The sequence below is a fragment of the Tachyglossus aculeatus genome, chromosome 4, assembly GCF_015852505.1.
Source record: "Tachyglossus aculeatus isolate mTacAcu1 chromosome 4, mTacAcu1.pri, whole genome shotgun sequence".
NCBI lineage: Eukaryota > Metazoa > Chordata > Mammalia > Monotremata > Tachyglossidae > Tachyglossus > Tachyglossus aculeatus.
Genome location: NC_052069.1, coordinates 102,566,818 through 102,586,027, shown reverse-complemented (window position 1 = coordinate 102,586,027; position 19,210 = coordinate 102,566,818). Strand labels below are relative to the sequence as shown.

Genomic DNA, 19,210 nt, shown 5'->3' with positions numbered 1-19,210 from the left:
GATTGTGAGCCCCACGTGGTAGGGGGACAGTGTCCGACGAGATAAGCTTGTATCCACCCAAGCTTGGAACAGTGCCTGGCACATAGGAAGCACTTAAATGCCACGATTATCCTTGACTCATCTTTCTCACTTAACCCACATATTCAGACTACCACTAAATCCTGAGAAGCAACGTGGCTTTAGTCGAAAGAGCCCAGGCTTGGGAGTCAGAGGTCATGGGCTCTAATCCCGGCTCCGCCACTTGTTTGCTGTGTGACCTTGGGCAAGTCACTTAACTTCTCCGTGCCTCAGTTCCCTCATCTGGAAAATGGGGATTAAGACTGTGAGCCCCACGTGGGACAAACTGATTACCTTGCATCTACCCCAGCGCTTAGAACAGTGCTTGGCACATAGTAAGCGCTTAATAAATACCACCATTATTATTTTTATTATTATTACCGGTTCTACCCAAACTGCTACTATGCTCATCCAACTACTTATCCAATCCTGCGTTGATTCTGTATCAGCCTCCTTGCTGAACTCCCTGTCTCCTGCCTCTCCCCACTTCAGTCCATACTTCACTGTTGCCCAGATCATTTTTCTACACAACTGTTCAGCCCAGGTTTCCCCTCTCAACAACCTCTAGTGGTTGCCCATCCACCGCCACAAACAGAAACTCCTCACCATTGGCTTTAAAGCACTCAATCACTTTGCCCCCTCCTACCTCCTACCTACCTACCTTCTCCTACAGAGAAATAGCGTGGCTCAGTGGCAAGAGCACAGGCTTTGGAGTCAGAGGTCATGGGTTCAAATTCTGGCTCTGCCAACTGTCAGTTGTGTGACTTTGGGCAAGTCACTTCACTTCTCTGTGCCTCAGTGACCTCATCTGTCAAATGGGGATTAAAACTGTGAGCCCACTGTGGGACAACCTGATTACCTTGTAACCTCCCCAGCGCTTAGAACAGTGCTTTGCACATAGTAAGAGCTTAAAAATGCCATTATTATTATTACTATTACCTCATCTCGCTGCTCTACTACAAAGCTAACTGCACACTTCACTCCTTTAATGCCAACCTTCTCACTGTACCTCGATCTCATCTATCTCACCACCGACTTCTCCCCCACATCCTGCCTCTGGCCTGGAACAACCTTCCTCTTCATATCCAACAGAAAATTACTCTCCCCACCTTCAAAGCTTATTGGAGGCACGTCTTGTCCACAGTCTTAGTCTTTTAGACTGTGAGCCCACTGTTGGGTAGGGGCTGTCTCTATATGTTGCCAACTTGTACTTCCCAAGCGCTTAGTACAGTGCTCTGCACACAGTAAGCACTCAATAAATACGATTGATTGTCCAAGAGGCCTTCCCTGACTAAGCCGTCAGTTCCTCTTCTCTCACTCCGTGTCACCCTTGCACTTGGATTTGCTCCCTTTATTCACCCCTTCCACAGCCCCATAGCACTTACGTACATAACCATAATGTATTAATGTCTGTCTCCCCCTCTAAACTGTAAGCTCGTTGTGGGCTCTGTTATATCATTATATTGTACTCTCCCAAGAGCTTAGTACAGTGCTCTGCACACAGTAAATGCTCAATAAATATGATTTATTGCTTCTCCATTGTGGTTGCTGTGGTTATTCAGAACACAGGGCATACCTGTATTCCTACGTAAGGCAGCAACCCAGCCATTGGAGGTCCTCAAAAACCTCCAATGGCTACCGATCGATCTGCACATCAGGCAGAAACTCCTCACCCTGGGCTTCAAGGCTCTCCATCACCTCGCCCCCTCCTACCTCACCTCCCTTCTCTCCTTCTACTGCCCAGCCCGCACCCTCCGCTCCTCCACCGCTAATCTCCTCACTGTACCTCGCTCTCGCCTGTCCCGCCATCGACCCCCGGCCCACGTCATCCCCCGGGCCTGGAATGCCCTCCCTCTGCCCCTCCGCCAAGCTAGCTCTCTTCCTCCCTTCAAGGCCCTGCTGAGAGCTCACCTCCTCCAGGAGGCCTTCCCAGACTGAGCCCCTTCTTTCCTCTCCCCCTCGTCCCCCTCTCCATCCCCCCATCTTACCTCCTTCCCTTCCCCACAGCACCTGTATATATGTATATATGGTTGTACGTATTTATTACTCTATTTATTTATTTATTTATTCATTTATTTATTTTACTTGTACATTTCTATCCTACTTATTTTATTTTGTTGGTATGTTTGGTTCTGTTCTCTGTCTCCCCCTTTTAGACTGTGAGCCCACTGTTGGGTAGGGACTGTCTCTATGTGATGCCAATTTGTACTTCCCAAGCGCTTAGTACAGTGCTCTGCACATAGTAAGCGCTCAATAAATACGACTGATTGACTGATTGATTGATTAATTTAGGAAACTCTTGGAAAGCTATATGAAAATTTTAAAATTTCAAATTCTGGAAAAGTTGTCCATTAATTGGATTTATTGTATTTTCGGTAACTTGGCCGAGAAAAGGGTAAACTCTAAAGGAAAAGAAAGCCTTGCTCCAGTTCAGAATACCAACTATTTGTCTTAAGCGTTAATAATAATGATAATAACTGCAATACTTGTTAAGGGCTTATTTTGTGCCACGCACAGTACTAAACACTGGGGTAGATATGTAACTATGCTGGACACAGTCCATGGTACACATGGGGCTCACAGACTAAGGGGAAGGAAAAGCAGGTACTAAATTCCCATTTTGCAGACGAGGAGCACACAGAAGTCCCCGTGTCTCACTGTCTGTAGCTCTCAGTGTTGCTGTGCCTTGCTGTTTCTGTGTTTCTAACCTTCTTTGTCCCTAGCTCTCGGGGTGCCTCCATGTCTCGGTGCCTTTAATTCAGCCCCCGTGACTCACTGTCTTTTACTCTTTACTGCTGTCTCTATCTCTAATTCAGTCTCTATGTGTCACTGATTCTAATTCTCTGACTCTTAACTCTCTATGTCTCTGTCTTTCTCTGCCTCTCCGTCTGAAAATCTCCCCCTCTAGACTGTAAGCTCATTGTGGGCAGGGAATGTGTCTGTTTATTGTTATACTGTACTCTCCCAAGCACTTAGTACAGTGCTCTGCACACAGTAAGCGCTCAAACACGACTGAATGAAGGACATAAAGTGACTTGCCCAAGATCAAACAGCAGGCAAGTGGCAGAGCCAGGACTAAAACCCAGGTCCCCTGACTACCAGCCCAGTGCTTTTCCAATAGGCCATGTTGCTTCTCGGCATGCTGCTCATTATTACATAATGTTCATGGGGCTGTTGTTTTTTAGCAAATATGAAAGACAAGACCCGGCTCTGAAATAGTGAAAGAGTTCAATTCAAAAATGCCAATACCGGATAAGACAGAATGGAATTAGTTCCTCCACAGTCTCAAAAACTTCCAAGAAAACAATGGAGTACAGCACAGTTACTACCAGATCGACCAAGGGCCAATGACCTCCACGGAGGAGAACATTCAACGCTTTGTAACTATGGCTGCTTATCTTCAGGGTTTTCTCAGCACTTAACAGTCCTAGGTCTACCACCAGCCACTACAATGACATGAGCCAGGGGAAACAGATTCAGCCCTCATTTGGGATTCTATTTCAGAACAGTGCAAATTTAGCTGTATCTGATTAAAACCCTCTTACTAAATTTTAAACTTTCTCTATGCATACCGAGCATTAATGGTATGTCAGGTCATTAGATGCTCCCAGCAGCAAAGCAGCTACACACCAATGGCTGGTCTTCATAATCATAATTTAAAAGCCCAAGACAGTATTGCCTACTTACTGGCCTGGAAAATAATATTTCCAGCAATGTTTTGGAGTACTATTTATTGTCCACTGGTTATACTATTAATTAATTATTCTTCATTTTTAACTTGGAAGTTGGGAAAGTAGCTACTACAAATATCTCAAATTGATTGTATTAATTGTCAGTATATGTAAATCACACAGTACCTTGTAAAAGAGACTGAATAAAAGCATTCACATAAAACTGTAATTTAAATTATCAATCTGAAATAGGAATTGGGTAAATCTGCTCTGGGATCTCATGGCATATTAAACACAGAACTATAAAGTGAAACAATCATCTGGGAAAGTTACTGACACCGGAAGACGTTTAATGGAGAAAATCTAAAATTTCAATTCATTGCCCCAAAATGTCCCACATACTAAATTCTTATATTGCTATTTTGTAATAATAATAATAATAATAATAATAATAATAATAATAATAATAATAGTACTTGGTAAGCTCTTACTATGTGCCAAGCACTGGAGCAGATACAAGATAATCAGGTTAGACACAGTCCCTGTCCCACATGAGGCTCACAGTCTTAATCCCCATTTTGCAGATGAGGTAACTGAGGCGAAGAGAAGTGACTTGCTTAAGGTCGCACAGCAGACATGTGGTGGAGCCAGGACTAGAGCCCATAACTTTCTGGCCCCCAGCCCCATGCTTTATCCACTACACCTTGCTGCTCCCAAGCACTTAGTACAGTGCTCTGCACACAGTAAACACTCAGTAAATATGACTAATTGATTACATTCACTTTATGGTTAAATTCAAATTCTCAATTAGGAAGAGACAAGAATAGTAAAGGGAACTTTTAATCCACTTCAAAACTTCCAATCTTATTTTCAATTCCCATTTTTCTTTGGAATAACTAATCAATTGAAATCAGACAAAGCACTGAATGCAAGTTTGAATAACTAATCAACTGAAATCAGACAAGCACTGAATGCAAGTTTGAAGAGATTACTGTGGTTTAAAGGAGTCTGTGACATTTACTTATGCATGCTACAAGATGTCACCAGAAATCTTACTTTCATTACCACTCCATTTTTTGCAGGTTTATGGTTTTCCTACATTTAATTACCACATTTGGAATATTTGAAATGACCTACATTTTCTTTCTCATGTGTAGGTGAATCCTACTATTTAAAACCCCAAAATGGAAAAGGTTGCTACTATACAAATATACTGCAGAGAAGCAGTGGCCTAATGGAAAGGGCTCAGACCTGGAGGACCCAGGTCCTAGTCCAGCCTCCGCCACTTGCCTGCTGTGTGACCTTGCGTATGTCACTTCTCTGGTTCTCAGTTTCCTCAACTGTAAAATGGAGGTTCAATACCTGTTTTCCCTCCTACTTAGATGCAAGCCCCATGTGGGATAGGGACTATGTCCAACCTGATTATCTTGTATCTACTCCAGCACTTAGTACAGTAAGCGGTTAGTACTACTATTACTATTCCCCCACAGAGAAATGAGAAGACAATGCTATTGTTTTAATGCTATGTTATGTTATGCTAGTTTCACCTCCTCCAGGAGGCCTTCCCAGACTGAGCCCCCTCCTTCCTCTCTCCCTCCTTCCTCTCTCCCTCCTCCCTCCTCCATCCCCCCGCCCTACCTCCTTCCCTTCCCCATAGCACCTGTATATATGTATATATGTTTGTACGTATTTATTACTCTATTTATTTTACTTGTACATATCTATTCTATTTATTTTATTTTGTTAATATGTTTTGTTTTGTTCTCTGTCTCCCCCTTCTAGACCGTGAGCCCACTGTTGGGTAGGGACCGTCTCTATATGTTGCCAACTTGTACTTCCCAAGTGCTTAGTACAGTGCTCTGCACACAGTAAGCGCTCAATAAATATGACTGATTGATTGATTGATTGACTGAATATGAAACTAACAGCCTGTTTGGCGCATCTGTAAAACTCTGTAGATGTACCTAGAAGGCCAGAACTGAAGCCTAAAACAATTGGTCTGGCCTGAGGTACATAACTTGCAATTCAAATTCTCCAGAGCTGAATTGGAGGGGATTTCCACTTTAGGTTACTATGAAGGTAGGAGACAATCTAAAAATCCCATAGCTTTAAGAGCTGCCAGCCTCACCCCAAACAACAGGATCAGTTTAGGACATCCCCTGGTACACTTCAAAGAAAGAAAGCAGAAAGATAACCAAACCAAAGCTTCAACTGTGAGGGAAAGCCTCCTGCCAAACGCAAGGGGTATCTATCTACTACCCTGAACCCGCAACCTCACACTCCAAATCAGAACGAAGATAAAAAAGAATTGTCTTCCCAAATAACAGGTCTTGGGAGATTTCAAGTAAGTCCCAGGAACCTCATCGAGGTGCCTGGGAATACTGCCATCATAAGTTCGGTAACACCAAAGGACAACACAATTTTTTTTTTGTTCATTAAATGAGGAAGAGGTGTGATCCCTAACAAACATTTATGGCCAGGCATTTCAGTCTTGCAATTGGTGGCTAGCCCAGTCCAACTATTCCTTGCCCAGAAGGGAGTCCTATTACCTAGATTCATGCTGCTGAGATCAGGCAGAGTGAATAGCAAAAATATACCCAGGACTGTGCAGACAACCCAAAAGTCTCAAGGGTAGAAACTCGTTGGATGTTGACAGTGGCAACAAGCCCTGTGGTTAAAGACGACTCAGTAAAAAGGGAGGTGAGAAAACACCTCAGAAAAATGCAAAGCTGAGCTGGGACTTCAAACAGAACGGCAATTAATTTTTACCCCTCTAAAAGACATATTAAAATAGACTTCTCAGGTACCCTCCACTCTAAGATCATCTGTCCAGCCAGAGACACCCCCTACTATAGATTATCCTATCCCATAATTATCATGTCGCCTTTTCCTGTCAGGCAAGAAGCTCCCCTACAGGGGTGTTTAGAAACTTCTCACCTGAGTTTTATATCACAGATGAGACAGAACTAGACAAATATTCATTCTTCTTCTTTCATGAAATAGAATTTCCTGAAATGATTTTGGGATGCATTGTGACAGCTGCTTCATTGGGGCCTTTATTTTTTTTTTTGAAGTTCCTATATCCCCAGTACTGTTCATGGCAGGTCAAAATCCTGATAATACCATTGTTCTTAGGCTGTGGTGCTGACTCCCCTATCCGAAAACAGCTGAATCTGGGACTGCTAGTTCAACAAATCTCCTATTCTTAACAACCCTCATAAATGTCAATGTTCTAAGATTTTGAAAGATGAGAAAGCGGCTTTAAAATGATAAATACAACAACCTGATACCCTGTAAGGTCCTGCCTGAAAGATTTAGCCTTTTGAAGTCTCTTCTGTGTTTTTACTGGAGCAAAAACCAAATCAAAAAGACCCACAAAATCCTGGTGGTGCAATTCCCATACCTCCATATCTGGCTTGAAGTTATCTTCAAATACAGCCATTGCTGCCAAGGATCCAGAGCCTGTAAGAAACAAGACCCATTTTTAGTTTGTTCACTGCCTGAGCTCTTCACCTTGATCCCTACTTTGGGGCTAGAGGAACATGTCATTGGGCACCTGCCCCTTTTAATAGTTCTTCCTCAAAGGAGCAAGTTCCAACATACACCTAGGCTCAGATCTACCTGGGTCTGGCCCTGTTTTCATTAGTAGCATGAGTAATGGGAAATTATTAACAATAAAATGCTGAAGCATGGCTAAAAAAGAGAATGCCACATCATTTTCTATATCCTGCTCCGCTGTGATTCTCATGTCCCACATTTGGGTCTTGGCAGGTTGCAGGGTATATATTGCTAAATACCAAGCCAGTTAAAAAGGAGAGATTGTTTTAATGAGCTGCCCGGGCACAGTCACCTTGACACATGGGGAGGATACTCGGCGCACTAGCAATGGTAATAGGGCTGCGAGCTGCAGCCACCGGGTTATTCCAACTCTGGCTAAAACAGTTTATTAGGCGTCATTTATTCTCGGTTGTTATTTTGAGTTTATATTTTGAATGGTTCAGAGCTGAGTAGACAAAAGTGACCAAGAAGGAAACAAGAATTCAGAATCACAATGGGCACTGGTTCAAAGGTTGGCCAGCATACCTATTAATGGATAAAGAATTGGTCTTTAGCAAAAGAACAATATCTACAGGCATTATAAAAAAGCATGGGCTTCCTGTACATGGACATAAACAGCAGCTTGGTACTACTGGAAATTTTGGACTTGCTTTGTTCTCGGGGGGTTGGGGGGTGTGAATCTTAAGAAAACCATCAGCTTGTCTTTCCAGGACTCTGGCCATTTTTCAGAACGCTCTACTTTTGGAGAGAGGATAAGTTGCTCACAATTTTTTACTCCAATTAAAATATTTTTTTGGCATTTATTACTTTTTAACTTGTTTTGCATACCACTATCTATTTAGCTGGGTCATGGAGAAAACCATATTTTCTATTTAAAATGATTTGTGTACATCGCTTGACCACCTCAATGGTTTAGCAAAAGAAAAAGGCAGCGATTAAACAGTTTCAAATGAGGTGTCCTGCTGATTTTATCAAGTCTGCTGAATGTATAATGAAAAAGGAGCAGCTGACAGGGACACTGCATTGAGAAAACACAGACTACCTTATCTGAACCATTTAAGGAGGCCCAATTATAGATCAAATTTAAAGGGTAGAAACAGCAGATTTACAGACACAAATCAATGAACATGGTAATCCCAATGAATATGACAGATACTCCTGTTATGGAATATTGCCGTGGTTGAGGATCATTACCTTTACAGTATCAAATACATCACATCTACAAGCAGTAGGAAGCTTGAAGTGGAGACTTGTAAGCAATGACAATCCATTCAGACCATGGAGCTACAGACCTCTCCATTTCATTAAAGAAAAAGAAAACTGGCAATTAAGGGATTTTTAAAAGGGTTTGTGGAAAAGGGGAGGAGAAATAAAGCTATATAAACGGCTGCAATCTCACTTAACTACCTAAGCAGGAGCAAATTCAAGGAAACTCACCCAACTTTTGAGAGCTTGAGACACAAAATTCTCCAGTCTGGTGTTTTTTATTTTATTTTTATTAATCAATAGAACCAAAAGAGCTAGACTTCCTAGTGGCTACTTCAGACAGTCTGGTCCAGTCTTGACAGCAATTACATATGTAGAATATCATTATCATCAATAGCATTTATTGAGTGCGTACTATGTGCACAACACTGTACTGTTTGGGAGAGGATAAGCACTTCCCATACAGAGGAATCAATTCCTCACAATAAAAATACAGCTATCAGACATCAACCCCCACTAAAAGTGCCAAAAAAAACCCACAGTCTGTCTTACAATTAAACATTCTTCCAATCATTCACACCACCTGACAAGACAAAATGAATTTTAAAAAGTTCTTTAAAGCTATTCTTTTCAAAGATTCAGCTGCCCCTTGTAAACTTTAGCGTATAAACCGGAGTTATCAAGCTGAACCATCAGAATCATACTCTGTCTGAATATATTCTCTGAATCTCCCAGACCCACTTCAGGTCATTAGAATCCCCCTCCCAAAACCCACCCCATATTAAAGGAGGCATTCAATTACACTTTCAGGAGCACACTTGCTAGACAGTCCTGGGCTGTCGCATCTGAGTAGCCATATTCACAGTTTAATGAGTCAATGGCTGGAATTCACAAAATGCCAGTAGCACCGTGTCAACCACACTAGCATTATAATCAATTCTTTCACACAGGTGCTCAATCCTGAAGTCTTCATGACTGGACTGAGACTTGCCCATCATTAACAACAGGAGACGCCACCATTACCATCAACAATATGAGTTACACAAATCTTCATTATTCTAGGTGTTTGGTGGACTACTGGGTGTTGAGTTATGACTGGGGGAAAAAGAAAATTAGCCCTAATTGGGTCTTGACCAAAAATATCATCAGTACACCACAGCTGATAGTTTGTTTTCTGACTATAAAAGTGATTTCCTTATTCAATATTTTATTCTTATTAGCAGACTGACACCGTATTTAAAAGAATGAATACCAGATGGAAAAGAAATCCTGTTGGGTGGCACAAAAAAACCTTAAGAAAATTAAAGGACAGGTGTTTATGTTTCAAAACAATCTCCAATCTGCTTAATTTCTTCTAAATCAGGAAGGAAAGGTGAATAAAATCCAAGTTAACAGGAGTCTTTATGTAGTCTCTATTTGTAACCACTTCACGACAAAATCTCACTGAGGTGTGATTTAATATTAAACACTAGTTATCACTAACCAGGAATGCTCCATCAATTATATTATTGCTATTTACTGGTATTATTTCAATATCAGAATCAACATGAAAGTCTTGAGACCTCTGGACCTCTACACTAATAATAATGATGATGGCGAAAGAATACGGGCTTGGCAGGCAGAGGTCACAGGTTCTAATCCCAGCTCCCCGACTTGTCTGCTGTGTGACTTTGGGCAAGTCACTTCACTTCTCTGGGCCTCAGTTGCCTCCCCTGTAAAACGGGGACTGGGACTGTGAGCCCCACGTGGGACAACCTGATCACCTTGTAGCTATCCCAGAGCTTGGAACAGTGCTTTGTGCATGGTAAGCGCTTGACAAATGCCATTATTATTATTATTATTATTGTTTTATAGCACCTGTATATATGTTTGTACAGATTTATTACTCTATTTTACTTGTACATATTTACAATTCTATTTATTTTGTTAATGATGTGCATTTAGCTTTAATTCTATTTGTTCTGACAACTTGACACCTGTCCACATGTTTTGTTTTGTTGTCTGTCTCCCCCTTCCTTCTAGACTGTGAACCCATTGTTGGGCAGGGACCATCCCTATATGTTGCCAACTTGTACTTCCCAAGCGCTTAGTACAGTGCTTTGCACATAGTAAGTGCTTAACAAATGCTATTATTATTATTGTTTTATAGCACCTGTATGTTTATACAGATTTATTACTTTATTTTACTGGTACATATTTACTATTCTATTTATTTTGTTAATGATGTGCATTTAGCTTTAATTCTATTTGTTCTGATGACTTGACACCTGTCCACATGTTTTGTTTTGTTGTCTGTCTCCCCCTTCTAGACTGTGAGCCCACTGTTGGGTAGGGACCGTCTCTATATGTTGCTGACTTGTACTTCCCAATAGTACAGTGCTCTGCACACAGTAAGCGCTCAATAAATACGACTGAATGAATGAATATGTCAAGTGCTTACTATGTGTCAAGCACTGTTCTAAGTGCTGGGGTAGATACAAGGTAATCAGGTTGCCCCACATGGGGCTCACAGTCTTAATCCCCATTTTACAGATGAGGTAACTGAAGCACAGAAGTTAAGTGACTTGTCCAAAGTCACATACCTGACAAGTGGCAGGGCCGGGCTTAGAACTCACGACCTCTGATTCCCAAGCCCATGCACTTTCTACTAAGCCACAGTGCTTGTAGGCAGGGAACATCCATAACAATTCTGTTGCACTCTCACAAGTGCTTAATTCAGTGCTCTGCACCACAGTAAGCACTCAATGAATACCAATGATTGTTTGATACTACCGTTCCCACAAATCCAGTATTGTTTGCAGATATGTTTGTAAATATTCTGTTTATTTGAGATTAATACTTGAGTTTAGAATTTTCATTAGGAAAGTGTAACTTTCAGCATACATGGCAGTTTACATTTTTAAAATAAAAACACTTATTTTATATTAAGCATTTATTTATTTAGAAGGTGTGTAATAATGCTTAATATAAAATAAATGATATGTTCCAGGATCTGAGTACTTTACAAATTTACCTGGCCTCAGTTCATGAATCACTGTCCTAGCACATATTGAACTCACTTTTCTTGAAATATGGAGAGGAGTTCAAAATCATTAAGAATTTGTTAAATGTTACTGTATTCCTTTAGCTGTTTGTAATGTCTAGAAACTCAGCCCTGGTGAAGTACATGTTATTTTTTGGTATCTACTTCTCAGGGATTGATTGAATTACCTAATGGCAATAGAGAAATGCTGCCATCATTCTATAAAGTCATTTTAAGATATTGGGCTTGCTGATATAAAAAAAAAAAAACAATGTGACCACTTGGCCTAAAGATATCCTCAGGAGAGCTTTATGTCTATTCTAAAAGACTGGCAATTCATATCAACTCCATCAATTCTAAAATCAGCAGTTTAAAAATGCAACTGGCCTTAATTTCAGTTTTCAGTTTTCACACATGGGCTTTCACACATACACAAGATAAGGCTTCAGACAATGGTTTTAAATCCCAGTCATACAGCACTCTGGTCCCGCCCCATTTTCCCAAATTCTGCTATCATTGTGGCACTTTTACCAGTCGAAAGGAAATGGATTTCTTATGCATCACCTACCCTCTGTTCTCCACTTCCAAAATCTATATAAACAGACCTATTGGCTAGAGAGACTCTCTTCAGGGTTAAAAAGCTGCACATTTTAAGCACCGGAGGACCTTTTTGCCACCATGTCCTGTCACAATGCGAGATATATGCAGTGTTAAAAGAGTAACACCTAGAACTTTCTAATCCATCAGTGTCAGAGCTCCTTGGCAGAGCACTTATTCACCCTCTCTCATTGCTATTCAATTTGCTGCTCATTCTGAGTAAAACTCGGTGCTCTCCCCAGCCCCATCGATTGCGATCATTTTTCACTCTGGTTCCTGGCTGAGAGGCCTGGTCTCTTGGTGGTACAGCTTGGTTTGCAGGCCGACACTGCCAACGCGTGAAGAGCTGATTTATGAATATGAAACAAGGTTGGTATCAGGGGACCAGGTTGAGCCACTAGAGAGCAGTGGAACGAGCCTATCTTACTGCTTCCTAAAGCTGAAATACCGACTTAAAATGGTTTAATTTTATGCATGCATTTCATTAAAAGTCTTGGCCAGAAGCTTTCCTAGACAAGCCAAGCAATCAGACAATCTTGCATCGTTTGCTGAAATCCAGATTTGTCCTTTGTCAGCATAAACAGTTTAATTTGATGTTTTCACTCCTGAGTAAGCACTGAGTATCACATTTAAACCCCTCGTGAGGGGGAAGAGTGCTTTCTATTCATCAGCAAATGCAGCTCAATGTCAGATATCTTAGTGTTTATTTACAAGAAACACAAATCATTGCTTCCCATGTCATAGCTTTAAAGGTGAGTTAAGATCATTATCAAAATATTAAAAATTAAATTTCACAACTTGAAATATAATGGAGATGCACTTTAATAAAAGGATGTAATTTTTACATTATTATGGGATTTGTGGGGATTTTTGAACAACCAAATACTATGCCTCAGTGACCCAAGAGTAAAAAAAAACAAAAAACCCAACAAAAAACGTCTTCACAATAAAAGACATCCAGATAAGGCAAATGAGGGTCATTCAAGACTTAGGAAGCAAGAAGCCTTTATTCTATTAATTTATTTGATGGTATATCACAAGATGGAAGTAGAAATTGGGCTCAAGGGGCCAGCTAACTCTAAGTTTAGGTGGTAAAATGGTACATTCAAAATATGGACATATTTGCTAGTCTTGATTATACTGATGCATGTCTTTATGGCATCAGGCCACTGGGACCAGAGGATCTTGGGCCAAATTCTAGATCTCCTGTTCAAAGGGACAGGGTCCATGTCTAATTCCCACCTAGGTACCCTTTTCCCAGGGCTTAGTGCAGTGCTCAGCACATAGTAAGCCCTTAATACTACTACTGATTGTTTAATATGACAAATATGTTCCAAACACGACTCTTCAGCTTTTTATGGTTTCTAACTTCCTTGGGGGTTTCCCACCATCTCACTCTGTCAAGCCTGCCAGGTGACAATTCTTTTCTCTCTCTCCTCTCTCTTTCTCTCTCTCTCTCTCTCTCTCTCTCTCTCTCTCTCACACACACACACACACACACACACACACACAGAGCACACCACCACCCCCCGCCCCGTTACACCTTACTAAGATGCTAATATTTAGGTGATATTCAAGCTAACCTATCCCCTGCATAGCCCAGAAGGAAAACATCAAGGCTTTAGCTTTCAGAGAGTAGAAAGGGATTCTTTAGCAGGGTTCACCTGCGTCTAACTCTGAAACAAGAGCAGGTAATACTGAACAGGTTAACCTCCCTCTCTTCCTCTCACCCACTTGCTCTCTGAAGTCGAGTTCAAAGCAAAGAACTTAAACTGTTGGAGCTGTACTCAACTCCTTCTGAAACCTGCTAATGAGCAAAGGTTTTATTTGGTTGGACTTAGAGAAGTGAACTTCAAAACACTCTGTGTGGGAAAAGAAACAAGACAGCTTGCATGAGGAAAATGGAAATGGTGCCCATACCATTTGTTCATTTAAGTCATTTTACAACCAATATCCCTTAGAGCAGAATCGAGGAAATAAATTTTTAGACTGCCTATATTAATTCCAATACATTACATTTGGCCAATGTAGACTGTGCTACAAGCACCACTACTATTGTGCAGCTTTTATAGTCTAAATAATTTTCCAATCTCTTAGGTAATGGCACCATCTATTGGTCCAGTACCACCTTTGCAAAAGGCCAGAAACAATTCCAACTGCAGTGTCTATTAATTTCTCGATATTTTATTTTACAATTTGGATGTGTTTCAGTGCATTTCAAATTAGATTTGGTATCAAGAATATTTTATATGCATCCTGAGATACAGGAATCCAAAGTTAAAGTTATTAAGAAAGCCTTACATTAATAAGCCTACGGTTATGTAAGTCTCTCTTGCCAGATTTACAGATTTCTAGAAACCAAATCACTAGAAAGGCAAAATGATCTCCATTTTGTTTATAAGAGATGAAATTTGAGATAATTTTCCATTTGAAAGAAAATATTGAGGAAATACCATTGGGGGGAAAAAGTAGCTGCCTGGAGGTGATTTTCGCTATTTGGACAAATTTTCACCAAGAGTCTGGCTTTCTAACGAGTCCCCAATTTGTTTTGGTTTTTTTTTTTTTTACAAAAAGTCAATTACCACCTTATCAGCAAGAGCATACATAGGAGAACAACTAGTGTGTGTGTGTTTGGGGGTTGGTGGGGAAGGCGGGAAAATTGTACTTTTACAAACATTAATGGAAATTGACTTCCAAAAACACTATGGCTGTTGGGGTCTCAAATGGAACAAGTCTAGAAATTTCTAGGAAATGACAGTTCCAGGAGCTGGGGTAGCCACAAGCATCCTGAAAGGCTTTTCAGCACCCCAGGAGCCCAGCAGACCCACTAAGTAATGATCTGGTGTGAATTCCACCTCTGAAAAATCATTTTGTGAGCAAGCTCTTTATTTTTGATAAATTAAACCAAGTAGTAGGACTCGATTCTTTAAAACAGTTCCTTTTTCAGGAGGAGTATGGGTGAGACCTTGGTCAACTGGGCTGGTAGAAAGAACCTGAACTAAAAAGTTTGATTAAAGAAAAAAAGTATCAATCATATTTACTGAGCGCTGACTGTATGCAGAACACTGTAGTAAGCGCCCGAGAAGGTCCACTATAACAGAATTGGTAGACATGTTCCCTGCCTACAAGTTTACAGCCTAGAGAAGCTTCTAAGACTCTCCTCCTTATGCTTGATACATTTTCAAAAGGGCAAAGAATCAATCATATTTATTGAACGCTGTGTACAGAACATCGTACTAAGAGCTTGGGGAAATACAATAAAGCAGAGTAGGTAAGTTCCCCACCCACAAGGAACTTAGCCTAAAAGGGGAGACAGACATCAAAATAAATTCCAAACATGTATGTAAGGGCAGTAGGGTTGAAAGGTGGGCTGAATGTCAAGAGCTTAAAGGGTAAAGAGTCAAGTGCAATAGTGACACAGGAAGGAAAGTGAGTAGGGGGAAAGGGGGCTTAGTTGGAGAAGGGCTATTTGGTTGGGAGGGAAGCCTCTCAGACATTCTGGGGGGGGCAGAAAATTCTAAGTTGTGATACTGGACAGTCAAGACACAGAGAAGGATTAGGGAAGAAAGTCTGAAGGAGATCAGTCACAGGAGAAAAGTTCTCCAGGGTGGGATCTTGAAGGAAAAATCAGAGAGGAGCAAGACTCCTATCCCTGGGGGAGGGGGGGGGAGGGCAACCGTTTAGCTCAGCAGTAGCTCTATCCTGGCAGCTGGAGAATCTAAGGGAAAGATTCAAAGAGGGTAAACTAGAACACCCCCAAGAGATGAGGAAAAAGGGGCAGAGGAATGTTTACACCAGGACAGGTATAATCAATCAATCGTATTTACTGAGCATTTACTGTGTGCAGAGCACTGTACTAAGCGCTTGGGAAGTACAAGTTGGCAACATATAGAGACAGTCCCTACCCAACAGTGGCCGCACAGTCTAGAAGGGGGAGACAGAGAACAAAACAAAACATATTAACAAAATAAAATAAATAGAATAGATATGTACAAGTAAAATAAATAGAGTAATAAATATGTACAAACATATATATATACAGGTGCTGTGGGGAAGGGAAGGAGGTAATACGGGGGATGGAGAGGGGGGAGAGGGGGAGAGGAAGGAGGGGGCTCAGTCTGGGAAGGCCTCCTGGAGGAGATTAGCTCTCAGTAGGGCCTTGAAGGGAGGAAGAGAGCTAGCTTGGCGGATGTGGGGAGGGAGGGCATTCCAGGCCAAGGGGATGACGTGGCCCGGGGGTCCACGGCGGGACAGGCGAGAACGAGGTACAGTGAGGTGATTAGCAGCAGAGGAGCAGAGGGTGCGGGCTGGGCTGGAGAAGGAGAGAAGGGAGGTGAGGTAGGAGGGGGGCGAGGTGATGGAGACCCTTGAAGCCGAGGGTGAGGAGTTTCTGCCTGATGCGCAGATTGATTGGTAGCCACTGGAGATTTTTAAGGAGGGGAGTAACATGCCCAGAGCGTTTCTGGACAAAGACAATCCGGGCAGCGGCGTGAAGTATGGATTTAAGTGGGGAGAGACACGAGGGTGGGAGATCAGAGAGGAGGCTGGCATAAGAAAACAAAAAAGGGCCTGGGGAAAGGGAAGAAATACTAGGAGAAAGGGAAAAGCATTTTGTGTTGGTATTGTGTTGGTATTCTGTTCTGTCACCTAATTTCTACAAATTAATAATAAATTATTTATGCTAATGTCTTCCCCCATCCCATGGCTGTGAGCTCCTTGTGGACAGAGAATGTGTCTACCAACTCCGCTGTATTGGAGTCTCCCAATTGCTTAGTACAGAATTTCTTTAACGGTTAGGTGGTTCTATAAGAGCTTAAGAAGCACTGTGGCTTAGTAGAAAGAGCACAGGCTAGGAAATCAGAGGACATGGGTTCTAATCCCAGCTCCGCCACTTGTCTGCTGTGTGACCTTGAGCAAGCTACTTAACTTCTCTGTGCCTCAGTTACCTCATCTGTAAAATGGAGATTAAGACTGTGAACCCACGTGGGACAACCTGATTACCTTGTATTTACCCCAGTGTTTCAAATAATGCTTGGCACATAGTAAGTGCTTAACAAATACTACTACTACTATTATTCTTATTATTATGCATGGCATAGTGGATAGAACACAGGCCTGGGAGTCTGGTCATGGGTTCTAATTCCAGCTCTGCTGCTTGTCTGCTCTGTCACCTTGGGCAAGTCACTTCAACTTCTCTGTGCCTCAGTTCCCTCATCTGGAAAATGGGGATTGAGACTGTAAACACCGCATGGGACAGGGACTGTGTCCAACCTGATCTGCTTGTATCCACCCCAGTGCTTAGTACAGTACCTGGCACATAGTAAGCACTTAACAAATAGCATAATTACTATTACTTTGTATTGGAAGCATTTCCCAAAAGTGGGAAAATATTCTACCACCTGCATCCAGGTCTCTCTTTACAGCCTCTAGCATGGCCGCTTAAAATAAACTGAAATGGAGAGGGTCCTTTCCATCCCACTCTGCAACTCTGAGCTACCTTATTGGGGTGAGGAATGAATCAAATAAATAAATTATATATTATCTGTGTTAATGTCTGCCTTGCCCACCCAGACTGTAAACTCACTGTGGGCAAAGAACAACATGTCTCCCAAACTAAGGTGATAGAAAGATTGGTACATTTTCAAAAGGGCAAAGAATCAATCATATTTAATTAAACACTGTGTGCAGAACGCCATACTACTGGACTCTCCCAAGTGCTTAGTACAGAATTTCTTTAATGGTTAGATGGTGTGTTGTCAGCCTCATCATGGGATCTAGAGTGAGCAAGACTCCTGATTCAGATCTGATGAAGCATATGAACAGATGCACACAATCAAAACTTCCAGAGTTCACCCTTGAGTACTCCCTCATAGGAATGGAATCCAACTTTCAGTATTCTCAAGGAAGCTATAAGGTTTTTTTTAACCACAAAGGACCTCCTTAATGACAGTATTTTAGATAAATAACTAATATTTGAATTGTAAAAAAATGCAGGCATATTGACTTTTCAATCTCTCTAATTTTCTCCAATTCAAAATGTACAAAAACTAAAGCTTCACCTTGTTAGCCCTTCTTTAAACACAGAAAGTGAACATGCTTTGTAAATGAGATTTACATTCTCCATCTAATACTTTTTATTCTACAACTAAATTTTAACAATCTCATGCCCATAAGGTGGTGATGGTGACATCCCATGTGGTTTACTTTCAGTTTAACTGCTAAGGTATACTGTAGATTAGACTTTGTGGATTCATCTCAGTAATTAGCATGGAAATTGTATAATCAGTTTACCTACAAATAGCCTGGGTAGATACTCAAAGTCTAGCCCAGTGATTCAGACCAATGTTTATTCTAAGTTAGTATTCCTAGAATGTCCAAGAGCTGCATTTCCAAGAACACAGGGCTTTTAAGATTTAGTCCTGCTAATTCTTTTGGAAATGAAACTGGCAAAATCAAGTTTTGATTTACCCTTCCAGCCTTGCTGTAAGAAATCCTACAAGACTAATAGCTTGAGATGGCCCCCAAGCTGCACCTGACAATAATTAGGCCTGCCTAACAAAGAAAGGTTGGCAAGTTAAAAGAATGAACTAATTAATCTGAGAATTAGAAGAGAACACACCTTTTGTCTTCACAGAATACAACTAAGCAACTCTTTCCCCTGATTTTTGTTCTCTAAAGTGGTAAGGCCAGTAAACCTATTTCAGTACTTACATTTCCCTCTGGGAAACTCTTCCAACTCCAGGAGTTGCTGAATGATGAATGATTGTGCTTTGGAATTACAACCACAAAAACACACATACATACAGATGAATGAGTCACTTCTGGATCAGAACTTACAATGAATTTAGGATCAACCTGAAGACTAAAGTTAGACACCAGACCGCAAAAGGAAAATCCTAGATCAACCAAAAAATTGCCAGGAATTCAATACTAAAAGCTATCAATGAATTCTACCACCCGCTTAGGATAATGTCCAACAAAGCACATAAGCAGAAAATCATATCTAGGAGACTAGGAAGACTCCCCTTTGGAAGTCTGAGGGAACTGGAAACAAGGTGCCCCACCCAAACTACGCGATGGCTGAGTTTGAACATCACAT

General features: G+C 41.3%; 1 protein-coding gene across 1 annotated transcript in view; it reads right to left on the bottom strand.

The window, feature by feature from the left end:
- PSMB7 (proteasome 20S subunit beta 7) overlaps positions 1 to 19,210 on the bottom strand; it is a 68,837-nt gene that overhangs the window by 24,298 nt on the left and 25,329 nt on the right. Inside the window, exon 6 of the mRNA XM_038745988.1 lies at positions 7,132 to 7,190. Within this exon, the coding sequence (XP_038601916.1) occupies positions 7,132 to 7,190 (59 nt within the window). The remainder of the gene's footprint in view (positions 1 to 7,131; positions 7,191 to 19,210) is intronic.